At 45.0% G+C, this 22,054-nt stretch overlaps 1 protein-coding gene across 1 annotated transcript in view; it reads left to right on the forward strand.

Moving 5' to 3' along the window:
* Positions 1-22,054, forward strand: part of ANTXR2 (ANTXR cell adhesion molecule 2) — a 196,441-nt gene that overhangs the window by 72,276 nt on the left and 102,111 nt on the right. The window contains exons 11-13 of the mRNA XM_070948476.1: positions 9,533-9,611; positions 13,235-13,330; positions 20,555-20,599. Of these exons, the coding sequence (XP_070804577.1) occupies positions 9,533-9,611; positions 13,235-13,330; positions 20,555-20,599 (220 nt within the window). The remainder of the gene's footprint in view (positions 1-9,532; positions 9,612-13,234; positions 13,331-20,554; positions 20,600-22,054) is intronic.

Below are 22,054 nucleotides of genomic sequence, written 5' to 3' on the forward strand. Positions count from 1 at the left end.
AGAGAAAGAGTAAGAAAGGAGAGTGTACAAATTCCAGTGATTTATATTTATATGTTTGTAAAGTGGATAAGACGCTGATCGGCAGTTCAGCGGTTCGAATCCCTAGTGCTGCGTAACGGGGTGAGCTCCCATTACTTGTCCCAGCTTCTGCGAACCTAGCAGTTCAAAAGCACGTAAAAAATGCAAGTAGAAAAATAGGGACCACCTTTGGTGGGAAGGTAACAGCGTTCCGTGCGCCTTTGGCATTTAGTCATGCTGTCCACACGACCACAGACATGTCTTCGGACAGCGCTGGCTCTTCACTTTTGAAACGGAGATGAGCACCGCCCCCTAGAGTCAGGAACAACTAGCACATATGTGCGAGGGGGACCTTTACCTTTACCTTAAATCATCTCTACTCCATATTCATATTTGAAAGTCTTGTTTTGTGTGACAGTGGATCCTCTGATTTGGAGACTAGGAAGACCTATGCTTTCTTTGCCTGATTTGCAAGAAAATATACCTCTTAATAAGTAATTACGTATTGATGGGCCAACGAGACAAGCCACAAGAAGGGATATTTAGTACTTCACTTTTAAAAATGTCCAAACTTCATTATATTTTATACAGACTGACAGAGCAATTCTCACAGGCTTCTTCTGTTTCTGCAGTCTGTTTTTTTCCTCCCCCTTTAAAAATGGTTTTTTTTCCCACAACAGTCAACAATAGCGCAGCTGTCCTTCTGTCTAGTAGAGATCTCAAACCTGCAATTTGGCAAGAAGAAAGGAACAAATTGGATAAATACCAGTAAGCGGTTGCAAAAAGAAAAAAAAAAAAAGAAGAGAGAGATTGAAATGAACTCTACAACTTGTTTGATAGAAATGATTTAAAGAGGCATATGGTATAGTTAAGTATGCTTTCAAAAACATTGGCCTACTTTTGTGAATCGGCTTTTGCATTATTTTAAAGTTATTAAAGTAAAAGAAAGGGAAGTCAGGATATGAATGATACATATTTAAAGCATACAGTATAGCTCTCTCCCTCCACAAGCTTGCAAATCATCCATTGATAATTCAGGACAAAATTGGCATAAGGGCAATGCTTTGAATTAATCAGTCTTGCGTTCCTGAAGATTTGGAATTTAGAATAACAGAGTTGGAAGGGACCTTGGAGGTCTTCTAGTCCAACCCTCTGCTCAAGCAGCAAACCCTATACCGTTTCAGACAAATGGTTGTCCTATCTCTTCTTTAAAACTTCCATTTTTGGAGCATTCACAACTTCTGGAGGCAAGTTGTTCCACTGGTTTATTGTTCTAACTGTCAGGAAATTTCTCCCTAGTTCTAGGTTGCTTCTCTCCTTGATTAGCTTCCACCCATTGCTTCTTGTCTTGCCTTCTAGTGCTTTGGAGAAGAGATTCTCTCTCGCCCTTCTTTGTGGCAGCCCCTGAGATATTGGAAGACTGCTATCATGTCTCCCCTAGTCCTCCTTTTCATTAAACTAGACATACCCAGTTCCTGCAACCGTTCTTCATATGTTTTTAGCTTCCAGTCCCCTAATCATCTTTGTTGCTCTTCTCTGCACCCTTTCTAGAGTCTCCACATCTATTTTACATTGTGGCAACCCAAACTGGACGCAGTATTCCAAGTGTGGCCTTACCAAGGCATTATAAGCGATATTAACACTTCATGTGATCTTGATTCTATCCCTCTGTTAATGATGTGGGGCTGTTGATAAAGATGGGTGGCATGAGGATCATGGTCTGTTGGAATTATTTTGGTTGGGACCATTTTTTCATGAGGTCAAGATCCAGTACAGATCGTCGTCGACTTACGACCACAATTGAGTGTAAAAAACCATCTATCTAGGGCAGTGATGGCTAACCTTTTTGCCATCGCATGCCAGGAGAGGCGGGGGGTGGGGGAGGGTTGCGCGCGCGCGTGCCCACGCACATGTGTGTGCAACCCCCTCCCCCCCCCGCTCCTGGCACATGATGGCCTGGTAGGCCCGTTTTTCTTTCTTACCTGGTTCCAGATCCTCTCTGTGTATCTGGGAACGGCGAAAACAGCCTTTCCCACTCCCTTGGAGGCCCTACGGAGGCTGAAAGGGCCCATTTCCCAACTCCCTCTGGGACAGGAAGTGACATTTTTTGCTGTCCCCTGCCTCCAGAACCTCTCTAGGAGTCTGTAGGAGCCTCTCTAGGAGTCTGTAGGAGCCTCTCTAGGAGTCTCTGGAGGCTGGGGACAGGAAAAAAGTCACTTCCTGTCCCACCGGGAGTGGGGAAATGGGCCCTTTCAGCCTCCGTAGGGCCTCCAAGGGAGTGGGAAAGGCTGTTTTCACCCTTCCCAGATAAATAGAGAGGATCTGGAGCCAGGTAAGAAAAAAAAAACGGGCCTTCCCCACCCCTCCCAGGTCCTCCAGAGGCAGGAAACAGCCTGTTTCCCTACTTCTGGTGGGCCCAGAAGGCCCAAAAATCAGCTGGCCGGCGCGCGCATGCGCCCCAGAGCTGAGCTGGCGTGCCCACTAATATGGCTCCACGTGCCACCTGTGGCACGCGTGCCATAGGTTCGCCATCACAGATCTAGGGTGATATAGTCCCAATTACTCTTGGAGATTTGAAATTTTGGGCTCGGTTCTGTTGGAATTTATACCTTGACATTCAACAGCAATCCGGTTTGATTCAGGCCACGTAAAGATGTTAAGTCAAAAGGCTCATCGAAAAATTAGAATCAAACAGGTCCAGCTGCTTATTTTTCTCGCCGGAAGGAATGAAAAGAGTGGGGACGGCCAATCTTTAGAGGGCATTAAATCTGCCAAAGTTCCAGCGGGATGTCACCGAGGCTTTCACCCCAACAAATGTCTGAAATATTTCCCCAGGAGTGTAGAGATGAGGAAAACCAGCACAGCGCCTCCAAATGATCTAGCAAAATTCGATTAAATCAGCACGGAAAGGGCGCCACTGTGAAATAAAACTTTCAAAACTATGCAAAAGCATGGTTATTGCTTGCTGCGCTTACCCTTCAGGGAGGTGGGTGGGTCAGATCTGGTGTGCAGCACTAAAAAAAAAAAATGTCCATTGACTTGTCCATGTGGGGTGTCGTGCTTTGCTGCTTCCGATTACTGGATGGTTGAGATGGCAAGAGCGTTGGCATAATAGTTTGGCCTGGGTAAGGGCCCCCTCCTTGCTCATTTCATTGGGGTGCCAGGTCGGCAGGGCACATTTAGCAAAGCTTGGCCTGATTTGAGGAGGACTCATTTGTTTTAGTGTTGTGCCTTGCTGGCAGTGTTCTTTGTTGGTTATTTAGGAGAAGCAGTCTAGTACAGCGAATTACAATGCCGCAGAGAAAGTTGGCATAGAGAGCAGTAAGTGGCTCTTATTGCTGTCTCCCCTTGTCTCACAAAGCAGTAAACATTTGGGTAGTGACTGTATTAGCCTGGCACCCATTGATACATGATTGAGCGTTCCAAACTTCCCTCAGTCGTGCGCAAGTCAAGGACTACATGTAGACTTTGGTTCAACCTTTGCCAACTTGGCGTGTGGACTTCAACTCCCAGCATTCTCGGCAAAGACCAGGCTGCTCTGGGCATGCTGAGAATTGTGAAAAGGTAAATCAGTGTGGGTGGACTGCTAGCTGGACCAGGTCATCTGGCTGGGGAATTCTGGGAGTTGAAGTCCATACAGACACAACCGAGCCGGTACTTGCGGGACCACCTACTACCACCAATAGCCTCCCACCGGCTGGTACGCTCTCATGGAGAAGGGCTCCTCCGGGTGCCATCGGCAAACAGTGTCGACTGGCGGCCCCCAGGGGGAGAGCCTTCTCTGTGGGGGCACTTACTATTTGGAACAAGCTCCCCCCGGAGATACGAAGGATCCCGGATCTGCGCACCTTCCGCCACGCTCTAAAGGCCTTTTTATTTCATCAGGTGGGCCTGGCCTAACTTTCTCCCTCTTTTTAAACAATTTTAATATTTTAACATTTTTAATATCTTTAATACTTAAAGTCTAAATTGGTTTTAAATTGATTGAGGTTTTAATTTGTCTGGGCCAAACTATTTAATTCGATTTTATTTCTGCTTTTTAAATTTTGTATGTATGTATTTTATTGTTGGCTGTTCACCGCCCTGAGTCCTTCGGGAGTAGGGCGGTATACAAATCAAATAAAAGTAAAGTAAGTAAAGTGGTGGCGCAGTGGTTAGAATGCAGTATTGCAGGCTACTTCTGCTGACTGCCAGTTGTCAGCAATTTGTTTATTTTTATTTATTTAGTTAGTTATTTTGTCAACAAGTACAAGGAAACAAGTATCAGTATAGACATAGACATGGACACGTGAAAAAAATGGCACAAATAAATGGATATAAATAAGCAAAACATAGCCATAAACACATAAAACGATTACATATAAATGGGACAGTAGGACAGGGATGGTAGGCACGCTGGTGCGCTTATGCATGCCCCCTTAGGGACCTCTTAAGAAACATGTAAGGTCCACGGTAGACAGTTTAAGGTAAAAGGTTATGGGGTTTAGAGAAACTAACAACAGGATTAGGTAGAGTGTTCCAGGTTCAAGTTTATCCAGGCCTAAAATTTCAAGCCTGGTGGTATAAGGAATTTTATTGCAAGCAGAGGAGTTGCGTACTCTTCTTGTAAAATACCTCTGGACTCTCTTTAATGTATTAATGTCGGAAATACAGTGTGGGTTCCAGGCAGGTGAGCAGTATTCAAGGATAGGTCTGGCAAAGGTTTTGCATGCCCTAGTTAGAAGTATAGTGTTACCAGAGAGAAAACTTCGTAAAGTAAGGCAGTTCGATTCTGACCGGCTCAAGGTTGACTCGGCCTTCCATCCTTCCGAGCTCGGTTAAAACGATGACCCAGATTGCTACCGTTTGGCGGTTCAATCCTGACCGGTTCAAGGTTGACTCAGCCTTCCATCCTTCCGAGGTTGATAAAATGAGGACCCAGATTGTTGGGAGGCAATAGGCTGACTCAGTAAACCGCTTAGAGAGGGCTGGAAAGCACTGTGAAGCGGTATATAAGTCTTAAGTGTTATTGGTGGTGATGGGAGCGACGTGGCGCTCCCATGTAACACCTCTCCTGCGTGAGCTGCACTGGCTCCCGGTGGTCTTCCGAGTGCGCTTCCAAGGTTTTGGTTATCACCTTTAGAGCGCTCCATGGCTTAGGACCTGGTTATTTACGGGACCGCCTGCTACCACCAGTAGCCTCCCACCTACCAGTACGCTCCCATAGAGAGGGGCTCCTCTGGGTGCCGTCGGCCAAATAATGTCGACTGGCGGCCCCCAGGGGGAGAGCCTTCTCTGTGGGGGCACCTACTATCTGGAACGAGCTCCCCCCGGAGATACGGAGGATCCCGGATCTGCGCACCTTCCGTCGCGCGCTTAAGACTTTCTTGTTTCATCAGGCTGGCCTGACCTAAGTCTTTCCGCTTTTTAAATGGAAATTTTAAATTTGGTTTTAAAGTATTGGGGTTTTAAATTTGTTCAGCCAAATTATTTAATTCATTTTATTCTATTTTAAATTTTGTATTTATATTGTTTTATTCTATTCGATGGCTGTTCACTGCCCTGAGTCCTTTGGGAGTAGGGCGGTATACCAATTCAATAAAACTAAACTAAACTAAACTATTGCTATCTTCAAGCTGCCAAGATTGAGAAACACTGACATAAAGGATACTTGAGATAAATCGGCATATAGCTGACAGAATTGGTTCAAGGAAGTCTGTGGTTCAGCCTTAATAGATAAAATGCTCCTGAGATCCGTAAATCCACAAACTTCTATGAAAATCTGACTCTTCCGGCTTAAAGATAAGCATATAAGGAAACTTGCTGAGTCTGTTCGAATTCGGGCCAGGAGCAGCTGATCTCTAATCCTTACCATGTGTTTGGGTTTTTCCAAAGTTATTTGAAGAAATAAGAAACCGCTCTCCTATTTATGTTTCTCTGCTGCCTAATTTCTCTTTCTAGAAAGCCCCACCAAGTCCTAATTAGTGGCCTTTATGCTATATCTGTGTTGCTGGAGTGGTAATTAGTGAGTTTATTGCCAGGCCTGACATTTTTATGGGCGTGAGTGAATCCATGTAATTCTTTACATCTCAAGAACTCACAGTTGGATTGACTATTCAAATCTTTTTTCAGATGGTCATTTTTATTACGTTTATGTTTCTGGGATGAACAGTTGAGTAAGTTGAGTTGAGTCCAGGGTTTAAGTCTCAATGGACCATAGGCCAGCTAGGATGAGTCCCTGGTACTGCTTTTCCTCCACTGAATGTTTCTTAAACATAACATAGACCATCAGTCTGTTTCCAGATCCAGTATCAAACCATTGATACTGTTTCTTGAATGGGATATTTATACAGATTAACAGAGTTGGAGGCGACCTTGTAGGCATTGGTGGGCTTCAAATTTTTTTACTACCGGTTCTGTGGGTGTGGCTTGGTGGGCATGGCTTGGTTAGTGTGGCAGGCGAAGGATACTGTAAAATCTCCATTCCCTCCCTGCTCCAGGGGAAGGTTACTGCAAAATACCCATTTCCTCCCGATCAGCTGGGACTCGGGAGGCAGAGAATAGATGGGGCCGGGGCCAGTCAGAGGTGGTATTTATCGGTTCTCTGAACTACTCAAAATTTCCGCTACCGGTTCTCCAGAACTGGTCAGAACTTGGTGAAACTCACCTCTGCCTTGTAGGTCATCTAGTCCAACCTCCTGCCAAAGCAGGAGACCCTACACCATTTCTGACAGATGGCAGTCCAGTCTCTTCATGAAAGCTTCCAGTGATGAAGTATTGTGACCCCAGCCCCGGAGGCTGATGAAGCTTCCACAACTTTTGAAGGCAACTTCTGTTCCATTGGCTGATTGCTCTCTCACTGTCAGAAAATTCCTCCTTATTTCCATGAATCTCTCCTTGATCAGTTTCCATCCATTATTCCTTCTTTGGCCTTCAGGTGCTTTGGAAAATAGCTTGACCCCCCTCCTCTCCATGGCAGCCCCTCGGATATTGGAAGACTGCTATCCTGTCTCCCCTGGTCCTTCTCGTCACTAGACTAGCCGTGCCCAGTTCCTGCAACCGTTCATCATATATCCACTCAAGTCACTTTATAATGCCTTGCTAAGACCACACTTTTAATATTGCATCCAGTTTTAATCACCACGATGTAAAAAAGATGTTGAGATTCTAGAAAGAGTGCAGAGAAGAGCAACAAAGATGATTAGGGGACTGGAGGCTAAAACATATGAAGAACAGTTGCAGGAATTGGGTATGTCTAGTTTAATGAAAGGAAGGATTAGGGGTGACATGATAGCAGTGTTCCAATATTTGAGGGGCTGCCACAAAGAAGAGGGAGTCAACCTATTCTCCAAAGCACCTAAAAACCTCAAGTGATGGAGCCACCACAACTTCTGGAGGGAAGTCGTTCCACTGATTAATTGTTCTAACAATCAGGAAATTCCTCCTTAGTTCTAGGTTGCTTCTCTCCTTGATTAGTTTCCACCCATTGCTTCTTGTCCTGCCCTCAGGTGCTTTGGAGAATAGGTTAACCCCCTCTTCTTTCTAGCAGCCCCTCAAATATTGGAATACTGCTGTCATGTCTCCCCTAGTCTTTCTTTTCATTAAACTAGACATAACGAACTCCTGCAACCGTTCCTCATATGTTTTAGCCTCCAGTCCCCTAATAAGCTTTGTTGCTCTTCTCGCCACTCTTTCTAGAATCTCAGCATCTTTTTTAATATCGTGGCAACCAAAACTGGATGCAATATTCCCAGTGTGGTCTTATCAATACATTCTTCTTAACTTGTGAAGGGTTTCTTTCAGAAATGAAGATCTGTGTGCCAACGTTCCAGAAAACCCCCCAACTCCAAGTAAAACTCTGAAGCAAGCATTTTTCAAAATTCTATTTACTAGAATAGGTAAACTGGCACATCTGGGAAAACCCGAATCTGAGACGTCCGGGTTTTCCCTCAGTAAATCAAAACCCCCCAAACCATCCCCTCACTCCTCAGTCGATCGCATGCTCTAATCCCCATCTGTCCCATCTTGAGACAGCACTCCGACCACTCCTTCTCCAGATGCAGGATTGGCCTGACCTTGACTGACAGGAAGAATGCTATTTTGTCTACAGACAATCCCTCTACTAAATCCCCCCCTCCTACTTTCTCACACATAAAAAGGTGGCAGCAGCATGGAAGCTTCCGGCCTAATATGGCTTCCAAAGCTGACCCTGTGGGTCGCAGCATCAGGGTGTCCTAGAAATAGCTCTGTAGCCATAGTTGGTTCTTGATTAGACTCCAAGTCAGCTCAGATCTTATTCACTTCAGGATGATTGGAGCACAGATCTGCGGAAGACTCCAACGACAAAACTTTTATTGGAGGTGGTACAATCAAGGAACAATTTTTCTGTTGGTTGTGTAAGGATTGGTAACTTTATTCTCCATATTGTTCTGCCCCAGCTCCGGATTCCCAAGGATTGTGACACACACCAATGGTCCTTATCAAAGTTATAACGTACCAAGAATAAACAAAGTCTGGCAAAGGTTGGCAACCAGCCCAGAAAACAAGATACGATAAGACACTCACTCTCCAAAATGCTCTGTAATAATTACACGTTGTTTCCAGCAAGAAATGACTAACTGCGTGCGACTTAAATAGGCTAAGGGAGTGGCCAATTATCCTCAAGCCTTACTCTCGAGGAGACCTCCTCCTCCTGAGTAGCCACTCCTGCCTTTTGGCAGCCCTGTGTGCTTGAGCATTGAGGAGAGGCTCCTCCACTTCGCTCTCTCCACTTGAAGGAGCCTCTGGAGGTTCTGAAGGCCCAGGCTGAGTCTCTGCCTCTGGCACCACATCCTCTTCAGCCTCCTCGCTGTCTGACGCGAGCGCCAGCTGCGCAGGCTTCTGGCGCGACACACCAGCCTCCTTGTTGTCGGGATCAGCCACGATCTATGCAGGTCGCTGGCGGGCCACAACTCATATGTAATGATAGCTTAAGCCATTCATTACAATCCCCCAAACATGCAGGTAGACTTAACAAAATCATTTATTTAGGGGTGGTTCGAAGTTATAACAGCAATCCAAAAAGTGACTTATGACCATTCTTCACACTAATGACCGTTGCAGCATCCCTATGATCATGCAATCAAAATTTGGCAACTGACTCGCATTTATGGTTGCAATGTCATGTGATCCCCTTTTGCGACCTTCCGACAAGCAAAGTCAACGGGGAAGCCAGATTCACTTAACAACCAGTGTTAGTAATTTAACAACGGCAGCGACTCACTTAACGTCTGTGAGGTTGCAAAATGGGACAAAATTCACTTAACCAATGTCCCGTTTAGCAACGGAAATTTTGAGCTCAGTTGTGGTCGTAAGTCAAGGACTACCTGTAGTTTAATTCTGAGTTTTTGCTTGGAGCTGTTTAGCAAACCAGGAAACCGCATCAAGATTTGGTTCCATTGTCACATTCTCTAATTTAATCATATCTAGTCTGTCCACTCCATAAGCATACCATTAAATGTTGTGTTTCCATCTTCCCTCTTTTTTTTTTTTCCAGAACAATGGATGTGTTTGTCAGTTTGAACCAAGGGCAGTCGCTCATTTCCAGCTCTTTAACCATTACGGCAACAAAATGTGTAAGTACGCAAGCAATAAGCGCCAGAAAGAAGCATATTGATATCTGAGAGGCTATATTTTTTAGAACACGAAACTACAGTAGTGGCCAAAATTGTGGAAACCTTTTGGGATACGCCTATCCCCGCATATATTATATGACACATCTAAAATAAAAAAGTGCAAAGAAAAAGAAAGGAAGAAGAGAAGGAGGAGTAGGACAAAGGAAAAGAAAAGGAATATATAAAGATGACCTCCAGTTTTCATTACAAGAAGAGACAAATTGTCCTTGGTCACCCAGGAAACCTCTCTCCCCCCCTCCTTTTTGGCACATGCTGCTGTTATTTACATACAAGGATTATTTGCTGGTAATACACTCAACAGCTCATAAAAGGCTCCTAAACCCACTTCCCCTGAGAGGCTCTGTTGAGATGCATCTGTAGCCTCTTTAAAGAACAAACAGCGCTCTTTCCTTCACCTCTGGAAAATGGCCCCAGGAGATTTATTGCAAGCAAGTTTAGATCATAATGATCATCTTCCAAAATAAGGATTATTCTCCCTCCCTCCCTCCCTCCCTCCCTCCCTCCCTCCCTCCCTCTCTCTTTCTCTTTTTCATTGGAAATTAAACACACATACACACATGAGGCAGGGGTGAAATGCCACCGGTTTGCCCCGGTTCGGGCAAACCGGTAGTTAAAAAAAGCTACCGGTTCGTCTGAACTGGTATTTCCAATGATCAGCTGTGCCGCACGGTTTATATTCGCTAGAAAGCAGGAAATCCTGCTTTCTAGCGAAGCTAAATCGTGCGGCACAGCTGTTCCTCCCCCCTCGCTGTTTTACTTACCTAGGGAAAGTCTTTTTCTGCGTGAAGCGTGCGTTTGGTGCGTGCTGCGCATGTGCGGCCGGCAAACCGGTTCAGATTTCACCACTGAAATGAGGGGTCCTGGGTGCTCTCTGAATTTGCTTGTTTTTTTTTTTTTTTTTGCAGACATTTTATTGCCCAAACTAAATAACCTCATCAATGCTAGACCGATGTACTAGCACTGATGATGTTACCTAATTTGGGTAATGAAACATCTGCCAGAAAACAAGCAAGCTCAGAGAGCACCAAGGACCCCTCCTGTCAACCCTGAGCTACACATATTCTCCTTTATTAGCAAACGCATCCACAAAGGCCTCTCGGTTTTGCCAGGCATCTGACAAAAAATACAGATCGAGTTTATTTTATGGAGCTCGATTTTTACTTTTTGGTGGTGTTTATTCGTTCTGGGTTAATGAAAGTTTTTGCCAGATAAATATTACGATCCGCTCTTGGACAACCAGTAAAAATAACATGTTTAGATTTTTTTTTTTTTTAAGCAGCTGGAATTTAGTGTCTATACGTTTGCAGCAATACAGGGTAAACCCATTAGTAGTTTCCCCACCCCCCACCCCCATCGGTGTGATTCTTAAAAATCTTTCCTGATTCAAAATATGAAAAAGAGCGTGTGCTGCTTAATGAAGGAAATCCACAGAATGCTTTTAGGCTGAACTTACAAAGGCATTTGCTATCCCAACCTTTTATGTCGCTTCCATAAACAGGAAACATATTTGCTGACTTCTACTTTGAGAGAAAGCCGCAGCTTCTCTGCAAAACATGAAATCCCAAACATTACAAAACTACTTTAAATCCAAAGTTGGCCTAGAGAGTCATAAGTGCACATACTCCGATTGAGAGGCACGTGCCGTTAAACATCCATTAAATTGCTCATTTGGTGCTCAGAGGAAATAAAACTAAAAAGAGGGTAGAATAATAGAATATCAGGGTTGGAAGGGACCTTGGAGGTCTTCTAGTCCAGTGGTCCCCAACCCCCGGTCCGCGGACCGGTGCCGGGCCGTGGAGTACCTGGCACCGGGCCGCGCAGCGGCCGGGGGACATGAACGCTGCAGCGCAAAGGCTCCTGGGCCGTGCGCAAAAGCTCCTGGGCCGTGCGCAAAGGCTCCAGGGAAGAGAGCCCCGCGCAGGTACGCACGTGTGGCCCAAAGCCCCCACCCCTGTGTGCGCTCAGCGGGCCACGGTAAAATTATCAAAGGCTGATTGGTCCGCGGCGATAAAAAGGTTGGGGACCACTGTTCTAGTCCAACCCCTTGATCAAGCAGGAGACCCTATACCCGTGATGGTGAACTTATGACATGCATGCCAGAGGTGACACGCAGAGCCCTCTCTGTGGGCACGTGCGCCGTCACCCCAGCTCAGCCAGCTGGTTTCCGATGCGCGCATGTGTGCCGGCCAGCTGGTCGTCGGGTTTCCCCTTCTGGTTTGGGCACTCTGCCAAAAAGGCTCACCATTACTGCTCTATACCATTTCAGACAAGTGGCTATCCAGTCTTTTTATAAAAACTTCCAGTGTTGGAGCATTCACAACTTCTGGAGACAAGTTGTTCCACTGACTGACTGTTCTGTCAGGAAATTTTTCCTTATTTCTAGGTTGGTTCTCTCCTTGATTAGTTTCCACCCGTTGCTTCTTGTCCTGCTCTCAGGTGCTTTGGAGAATAGTTTGACTCCTTCTTCTTTGTGGTAACTTCTCAAAAATTGGAACGCTACTATCATGTCTCCCCTGGTCCTTCTTTTCGCTACACTAATCAATCATATCCAATTCTTTCAACTGTTCTTCATATGTTTTAGCTTCTAGGCCCCTAATCATTTTGTTGTTCTTCTGCATAAATATATAAAACGGAGAACCCACTTTTTCTTTTCTTTGTACCTGGCAGTGTTTTCTTACTGCTAATCTAGCCCATCCGATTTTATGCATTTATAATTATTCTGTGTATTTGTTTATTTATATTCCACCCTTGTTATTTTTATAAATAACTCAAGGCAGCGAAATGTCTATGAAGATTCTCAGCCATCCAGGTCATGGTTTGTCCCAAAGGTGCTTTTTTCAAGAGGCAACTGGACTTGCTGGTTTTTCTTTGAAGATGTTTCACTTCTCATCCAGGAAGCTTCTTCGGTTCTGACTGGATGGTGGATGGATGACTGACTGGGTGACGGATGGATAAGCTGAAGAAGCGTCTTGGATGAGAAGTGAAACATCTTCAAAGAAAAAAACAGCAAGTCCAGTTGCCTCTTGAAAAAAGCACCTTTGGGTCAAGGCAGCAAACATGTTTAATACTCCCTCCTGTTTTTTCCCACAAAAACAACCCTTTGAGGTGAGTTGAGATGAGAGAGAATGACTGGCTTAAAGTCACCCAGCTGACTTTTATGCCTAAGGCAGAACTAGAACTCACAACCCCCTAGTCCTTAGGCCGGGGTGGGTAACTATGGCAATTTTATGATTTGTGGACTTCAACTCCTCATTGGCTGGCTGAGGAATTCTGGGAGTTGAAGTCCACAAGTCATGAAGTTGCCATAATTGCGCATCCCTGCTCTGGGCCAACACCTTGACTATTTTTTTTTAATTTTATTTTTAAAGTCAGCTACAAGGGTAGCTTTTCATCCCAACAATATAGATTGGGTCAGAGAGCCTGTTACTATAACAAAGGAATATGCAGACACGCATCCTATTTTGTCTTGGTCTGATTTAGCATGATGCTGAAAGAGAATCCCTGCCTTTTTGTTACCGTAAAAATAAATTAAATTACTATCTTTTCGTCTTTGTTTTTGATAGACCAATGGCATTGTGGCACTGATCATTATCCTCATTTTGTTACTGTTGATGGCGATTGCTGCTCTATGGTGGTTTTGGCCTCTGTGTTGCAAAGTGGTAAGTAATTTTCCCCCCCTCTCTGGCTGGCTGGGGAATTCTGGGAGTTGAAGTCTCCACCTCTTAAAGTAGACTGGGGAATTCTGGGAGTTGAGGTCCCCACCTCTTAAAGTGGACTTCATGGCTGGCTGGGGAATTCTGGGAGTTGAAGTCCCCACCTCTTAAAGTAGACTGGGGAATTCTGGGAGTTGAGGTCCCCACCTCTTAAAGTGGACTTCATGGCTGGCTGGGGAATTCTGGGAGTTTATTTATTTATTTATTTATTTTTCATATTTGTATACCGCCCTACTCCCGAAGGACTCAGGGCGGTGAACAGCCATAATAAATACAAATACATATAGAAGTTAAAAACTATTAAGAAACAGATTAAGTAATTTAGGCTCAAAGATTAAAAACATCCAAATTTATCTAAAGAGGTTTAAAACCCAATTTAAAAGCCAGTTTAAAAGCCAATTAAAAAGGGAGAGTTAGGCCAGACCAGCTTGTTGGAATGGAAATGTTTTCAGGGCACGGCGGAATATGCGTAAGTCTTGGATGTTTCGTAACTCCGGGGGAAGCCCGTTCCAGATGGTAGGTGCCCCCACAGAAAAGGCTCTCCTCCTGGGGGCCGTCAGTCGACATTGTTTGGCCAACGGCACCCTGAGGAGTCCCTCTCTATGGGAGCGAACTGGTCGGTGAGAGGCTATTGGTGGCAGGAGGCGGTCTCGTAAGTACCCTGGTCCTGAGCCATGGAGCGCTCTAAAGATAGTAACCAAAACCTTGAAGCGCACCCGGAAGACCACTGGGAGCCAGTGCAGCTCGCGCAGGAGGGGGGTTACATGAGAGCGCCACATTGCTCCCATTACCACCCGCGCGGCCGCATTCTGGACCAGTTGGAGCCTTCGGGTGCTTCTCAAGGGGAGCCCCATGTAGAGAGCATTACAATAATCCAGGCGTGAGGTGACAAGGGCGTGAGTGACCGTGCGTAACGAGTCCCGATCCAGAAAGGGATGCAACTGGCGAATCAGGCGAACCTGATAAAAAGTCCTCCTGGTTACGGCTGTCATATGCTCTTCAAAAGACAGTCGTGAGTCCAGGAGGATGCCCAAGTTGCGAACCCCATCTGTGGGGGCCAACGACTCGCCCCCAATAGTCAGAGATGGTGCCAACTGACTATATCGGGACGACGGAAACCACAGCCACTCGGTCTTGGATGGGTTGAGTCTGAGTTTGTTCCTCCCCATCCAGATCCGTACGGCCTCCAGGCACCGGGACATCACCTCGAGGGCATCATTGGGGTGGTCTGGGGTGGAGATGTACAGCTGGGTGTCATCAGCGTACTGATGGTACTTCACCCCAAAACCACGGATGATCTCACCCAGCGGCTTCACATAAATGTTGAATAGAAGGGGCGAGAGGACCGATCCTTGTGGCACCCCACATATAAGGGGCCTCGGGGTCGACCTTTGCCCCCCTGTCAACACAGACTGCAACCGGTCAGAGAGAAAGGAGGAGAACCACTGTAGAACAGTGCCCCCCACCCCCAACCCTTCCAACCGGTGCAGCATGATATCATGATCGATAGTATCAAAAGCCGCTGAGAGGTCTAGTAGGACCAGGACAGAGGAGCAACCCCTGTCCCGAGCCCTCCAGAGATCATCAACCAATGCGACCAATGCTGTCTCTGTGCTGTACCCGGGCCTGAATCCCGACTGGAACGGATCTAGATAATTCGATTCATCCAGGTACTGAGGCAGTTGTCGTGCAACCACACTCTCAACAACCTTTGCAACAAAGCGAAGGTTGGAGACAGGACAATAATTTGCTAATACAGCTGGATCCAGGGAGGGCTTCTTGAGGAGGGGCCTCAAGAGTTGAAGTCTCCACCTCTTAAAGTAGACTGGGGAATTCTGGGAGTTGAGGTCCCCACCTCTTAAAGTGGACTTCATAGCTGGCTAGGAAATTCTGGGAGTTGAAGTCTCCACCTCTTAAAGTAGATTGGGGAATTCTGGAAGTTGAAGCCCCCACATCTTAAAGTAGACTTCATGGCTGGCTAGGGAATTCTGGGAGTTGAAGTCTCCACTTCTTAAAGTAGACTGGGGAATTCTGGGAGTTGAGGTCCCCACCTCTTAAAGTGGACTTAATGGCTGGCTGGGGAATTCTGGGAGTTGAAGTCCACATATCTTAAAGTAGCCAAGGCTGAGAAACACTGATCTGTAGTCTTCGCTCACTTTTGGGCGAGCAACATAGCCAATGCAGTCTTACTGATTTGCTCGTAATCAGATTGGAGAAAGTTATGCTCCAACTGGACTGACTGAGGCATCTTTTCTTGCAAATGGAATGCAAATATAAATATTAGATTGGAATTACTCAGTGCTTGCAAACTAGTGCCTGAACTGCAAGCTCATCAACAAGGCCTATTAATTGGTTGACTTCTGGAGTTTGTACTCCCCCACCCTTCAGTGCTAATTAGCATTCCCTTGCATTCACCACCAAACTAATTTAAAAATGTAAACATGGAACTGATACTAATATCTGGATAAATCCCCCTTTACCTCTAAAAGCCTTTATTAATCTTAATAGGGAGGTATGAGAAAACAGCGCTGAGTTCTGAAATCCCAATTTTATCCCGAAGTGTAGTTTTTGAGATAGCAAGTTAGCCCAATATAAGGCGCCATATTTTATTGTGGTGATTGTATATATATGCTGATTACAGATAGTCCTTGACTTACAACTATTTGTTTAGTGACCATTCAAAGTTACAAAAAGTGACTGATGACTGTTTTTCACACTTACGACCGTTGCAGCATCCCCATGGTCAGTATGATCGGAGTTAGGATGCTTGGCAACTGACTCCTATTTATGACAGTGGCGGCGTCCTGGCGTCACGTAATCCTCTTTTGCGGCCTTCTGACTAGCAAAGTCAAGGGAGAAGCCAGTTTCACTTAACAGCTGTGTTACTAACTGAACAATGGCAGCGATTCCCTTAACAACTATGCCAAGAAAGGTTGTAAAAGGGGGCAAAATTCACTTCACTTGCTTAGCAGTGGAAATTTTGGGCTCAAGTGTGGTCATAATTCAAGGACTACTTGTATTGTTGTAATTTTGATTCCCACAGTTTTTTCCCCATATTTCGGTCTCCAGAACGGCATAAGCCGGCTGTTGTGACCTAGGCTTACAATACACAATTAGTCCCAAACAAATCTATTTTATTGTAACAGCTGAGAATTACGTTCATTCCCAGTTGAGTCCCAATTAGTTGCAAAACAAGTCCTTTGGAAGAAGTCCTTGGGGATAATCACCAACCTTTATCTTCTTTGACACCCTGCCAAAGGCCTTACTTGGCAAAGCCCCACGAAGTTCAGAAACAAACAAGAGATGCCGACTGGAAACAGAGCTAGCAACGTTGCTTTCCTGCAAAAGGCCCAAGTTCCTCTGTTTCTCTTTTAAGCCTTATGGGAGGGGCCAATCATCTCCTGGCCTTACTCCCGAATCGTCCCTTTTGCTTTAGCTGCTCTTGCCTTCTGGCAGGCTCCTCCTGTTCCTCTGCCTCTCTGTTGTCCGACTCTGGGGGCTCCAGAGTCCACGCATCAGTCCCCGATGGCCGTGGCCCCATCTCTGCCTCTGACGCAGAGCCCTCATCCAGGCCTTCTCCAGACTTCAGGACTGGCCCATGTTCCTCCCCAGCCTCCTCACTGTCCGACTCTGCTGCCAGCTGCGCAGGCTGCTGACGGACGACAACACCGGCCTTCTTTTTTAACAACTGGCATCGTTGCGGTTAAAGGCCCAATTTTTTTTTTACCATTTTAGTTACTATTGTGTCACTATTGCAGGACGGGAACCGAACAAAATTGCATCGAAGGACGAAATTTCCCTCCCTCCTCCTCTCCTCCCTTCTGACCACTCAGTCTTCCTCGATGGCAGCAACCAGTTGGCATCTAGAGTGTGCCCAACGATTTGGGGACATCCTGTTTTAATTGTTGGAAGGAGCCAGTTGGCGATTTTTTAAAAAAATTATTTATTTATTTATTTTGGACTTGATCTGCAGTCTGCGCACATCGCCAGGTTGCGGAGTGGCCTTTCCGGGTTTTTCTTTTTCCTCCTTTGTCAAAAAGAGTTGGCTGTTGACAGTTTGTTCGCTCCTTCGTAAACGTTAGCGAACATCTGACTGCATCAAGCTGGCATTGGACTCTGGCGCTGACATTTTGTAATGCCCACCACATTTGAGCATTGAAGATGTGTTAATGAGCACATCAAGGGACAGTTGGCCAGAGCCACCGATTTATTTAAAAACGAAAAATGAACTCGATATCTTTACCTGTCTCTCTGCCTGCCTGCCTACCTACCTTATTTACGTATCTATCGATTCGTCCATCCGTCTGTCTAATTATCTATGATGGAGGAAAACCGTCTGTGCTCTAAAACGAAGCACTTTACTTCCCTCCTCCTTCTTGTTTGGCTAAATAAACACCCGGCAGCCTGTTTCTTGACAATGATAATAATACCAAACCCTAAAAATTGGAGAAGACTCAAACTCTGCATATGGTAAACAAAATGGAGATTTAGTCTCCTGGGCTCTTGAGATGGGTATTTAAGAAATGTGAATGAAATAGAAATAGTTGACATCTTGGCAATATTATGTCTTTTAACATGTGCAAGTTCTCAGGATGGAGGAGTTACAGACGCTCTTCCGTTCCCTTCCTGCAACCCCCCCGCCCCCTCCCCCCTCCGGAAAATAAGGATAGCTTCCTGAGCCGGGTTTTGGAAAAAAAAAATTGATGGATTTAAAGTAATTTAAGGCCCCCCCCCCATGCTTTCGGGAGGAGTCCAGCCAACTGTTAATAAAGTTGATTTAATTAAAAGTACTTTGGCAGGGGAGAGGTCTTAGCCATGTTTGTTTCTTTTAGGCAAGTATTAAGCGTGGTGCCCAATCTGAAAAAAAATATACTGTATTTTTCAGACTATAAGACGCACCGGAGTATTAAGACGTACCAAGATTTTGAAGAGGAAAACAAGAAAAAAAAAAAGTTTTTGGCCTCCGTGCGTCCGGTCTTTGCCTTCCCTGGAACTCTCTGCAGACCTTCTGCACATCCCGTTTTTGTGAAAAATGGGCCCGTTTTTGGCCTCCCGAACCCTCCACGTGTCCCGTTTTTGCCCTCCCCAGCCCCCAGGAGCACTCTGCAGGCCTCCCAAACCCTCTGCATGTCCCGTGCCTGTTTTTGGCCTCCTGAACCCCCCACGTGTCCCGTTTTTGCCCTCCCCGGCCACTAGGAGAACTCTGCAGGCCTCCCAAACCCTCTGCGCGTCACGTTTTTGCAAAAACGGGGCCCGTTTTTGGTAAAAACGGGACACGCAGGAGGTGGTGGTTTAGGAGACCAAAAATGGCCGTATTTGATCTATAAGACACACCCTCTTTTATGGGGGCAAAAGTGTATCTTATACTTCAAAAAGTACGGTATTCTATTACCGTAGTTTATATAGAATCAACCAGATCCGTACTGCCGAATAAAAAATGATTCACCAACGGCTCTGCAATAAAGAAAACCTTGAGATTTACTAGAGACTAACATTTACAGAGAAGAAGCATGGATTCCAATTGGAAATTTGACCTCATTATCTGGAAGGCCCCATTACAGATAGTCCTAGACATACTATCATTCGTGTTAAGGAATTCGCAGAGCAACCCTAGAGTAGCAAGGGTGTGCACGTGAAAGCGACTGAGAGCAGTTGCGAATAATCACAGCCAACACACAGATACACTGAGTTGTGTTTACTTTTAGGAAATAGTAATAAGGCACAGTCCAATAAATAGTCCAGGTCATACACAGATAAAGCAGTAGATAATAAAACAATAGTCCAGGGATATTCCAATAACAAAGTCTTCTTACCAATTGTCGTAGTCATACACAATAAACAGTAGCAAACACAGCAAAAAACAGTAATGATCAGCAAAAAGCAATAACGGTCAGCAAAGAGAAGCAAAGAGAAACAAACAATGTTTCAAGCTTCCTCTTAAGGACATTGGCTACAGAGCTAACCAATCAGGACACAGTATGATGCAATACAGCAATACAGTAATACAGTCTTAAAGCTATATTGAGGTTTTATATATTGCCAACCCAACAAGTTAGGTAATTATCATTTCCTAACAATTCGTTTAATGACCGTTCGAAGCTACAGTGGCCCCTGAAAAAAGTGATTTATGACCATTTTTCACACGGCCATTGCGGCTTCCCCATGGTCACGTGGTCAAAGTTTGGCCGCTTGACAACGGACTCATATTTATGATGGTCCCAGGGTCATGTGTGATCCCCTTTTGCAACCTTCTGATGAACAAAGTCAGTGGGGAAGCCAGATTCACTTAACAACCATGTTACTGGCTTAACAACCGCAGGGATTCACTTAACAGTAGTGGCAAGAAAAGGATGTAAAATGGTGCAAAGCTCACTTAGCAACGGTCTTGCTTAGCAACAGAAAATTAGGGTTCAATTGTGATTGTACCTGTATTTGCAGCCCATGGGAAGCCGTGAGTGATAACCACATTCTTTTTAAATAAAACAAGTTAAGAGCCAAATACATTAGCAATCTGAGGTTTGATTGCTGCAGTCTTCTGAAAAGCTTTAAAAACCTGGACATGCTCCCAGGGAGGAAATCATTAGGTTAACTGGAGTCTATGGGATGTTCTTAATTTATTTGGGTTTTTTTCTTTTTAATTGATGGTCATTATAAATTTTATATCTTGGTTTTTTTTTTCTATTGTGTCTTTATCGGTCCAGAGTCACTGGTGAGACACAAATCAAATTAATGATAACTAAGCATCTTTAACAATCATCCAACAATTGTTTTGCCAATCCATAACAGTCATGGGGATAGCAATAGCGCTTAGACTTATATACCGCTTCACAGTGCTTTACAGCCTTCTCTAAGCGGTTTACAGACTCAGTTTATTGCCCTCAGCAATCTGGGCCCTCATTTTACCCACCTCGGAAGGATGGAAGGCTGAGTCAACCTTGAGCCTGGTGAGATTTGAACTGCCAAATTGCAGGCAGCCAGCAGAAGTAGCCTGCAGTAATGCACTCTAACCACTGCACCACCGTGAGTTTTCTGTTACCCCAACCATGCCTAGCGGATTATGGAGCTAACTAACGGAGAAGTATTGCCATCAAAATGACTTGCTACAGTGTGGTTTTAATGAATCTTTGTCATTATGTCCTTTATCATCTAATTTGTCCCTTTCATCAATAGGTTATTAAGGATCCTCCTCGACCCCAGCCTTCAGCTCCAATAGAGGTAAGCTTCCAAAGTGCTCCAACGGCTTGCTGTTTACAAAAGCAGATCACCATGTTGCCAATGATTTAGGAATACAATTTCTTTTGGATCCTGCCAGCCAGAATACCCTGGCCGATGGGGGCCCACAGCACACCTCCCTCAATGGTGGGTTACGCCCGGTTCGCACCAGTTCTATAGAACCGGTAGTAAAACCCATGGGAGGCCCCGCCCACTGACCCTGACATCATGAAAACGTTTCTGCGCATGCGCAGAAGAGCGCGTGCGCAGCCCCGTTGCAAACCGTAAAGTAAAGGTAAGTAGAACCCATCCCTGGCCTCCCTCCTACATCACTGCAATTTGTCCTTGGCATAATTTAAATGATTTGTATCATGATGATGTCATTCTGATGATGTCATTTGCACAATGATGTCATCATGCCAGTGGAATGTATTCACAGGGGAGTTTAGTCTGTTGCCCGTGCAGCCTGTTTCCTGGAGGTCCTGGAAAAGACAAGGTTTCACAGTACTGCCTACACATACACACACACATACAAACAAGGGGTTTATCAAGTAGAACACTGAAGGAAAAATACAGATGTGCAAGGTGCAAAATGCACAGGTACTGTATATGTGGTACCTTGCTCAATAACTGTGAGAGGAATCTCGGAGTCCTAGTGGACAACCATTTAAATATGAGCCAGCCGTGTGCAGCAGCTGCCAAAAAAGCCAACACAGTTCTAGGCTGCATAAACAGAGGGATAGAATCAAGATCATGTGAAGTGTTAATACCACTTTATAATGCCTTGGTAAGGCCACACTTGGAATACAGCATCCAGTTTTGGTCACCACGATGTAAAGAAGATGTGGAGACTCTAGAAAGAGTGCAGAGAAGAGCAACAAAGATGATTAGCGGACTGGAAGCTAAAAACATATGAAGAATGGTTGCAGGAACTGGGTATGTCTAGTTTAATGAAAAGGAGGACTAGGGGAGACATGATAGCAGTTTTCCAGTGCCAAAAGAAGAGAGAGTCAAGCTATTCTCCAAAGCACCTGAAGGCAGGACAAGAAGCAATGGATGGAAACTAATCAAGGAGAGAAGCAATTTAGAACTAAGGAGAAATTTCCTGACAGTTAGAGCAATTAATCAGTAGAACAACTTGCCTGCAGAAGTTGTGAATGCTCCAACACTGGAAGTTTTTAAGAAGATGTTGGATGACCATTTGTCTGAAGTGGTGTAGGGTTTCCTGCCTAAACTGGGGGTTGGACTAAAAGACCTCCAAGATCCCTTCCAACTCTGTTATTCTATTCTATTCTATTCTATTCTATTCTATTCTATTCTATTCTATTCTATTCTATTCTATTCTATTCTATTCTATTCTATTCTATTCTATTCTAAATTCTAAGGTCTGTATTTTAGCCACAGTTTGGGTGGGTAAGAATGAAACAGACCTGTATTTTTTTGCTTTTTGAACCCTAA

This window comes from Pituophis catenifer, unplaced genomic scaffold (assembly GCF_029215685.1).
Source record: "Pituophis catenifer annectens isolate HBS135680 unplaced genomic scaffold, rPitCat1.0.hap2 SCAF_8, whole genome shotgun sequence".
Lineage (NCBI taxonomy): Eukaryota > Metazoa > Chordata > Lepidosauria > Squamata > Colubridae > Pituophis > Pituophis catenifer.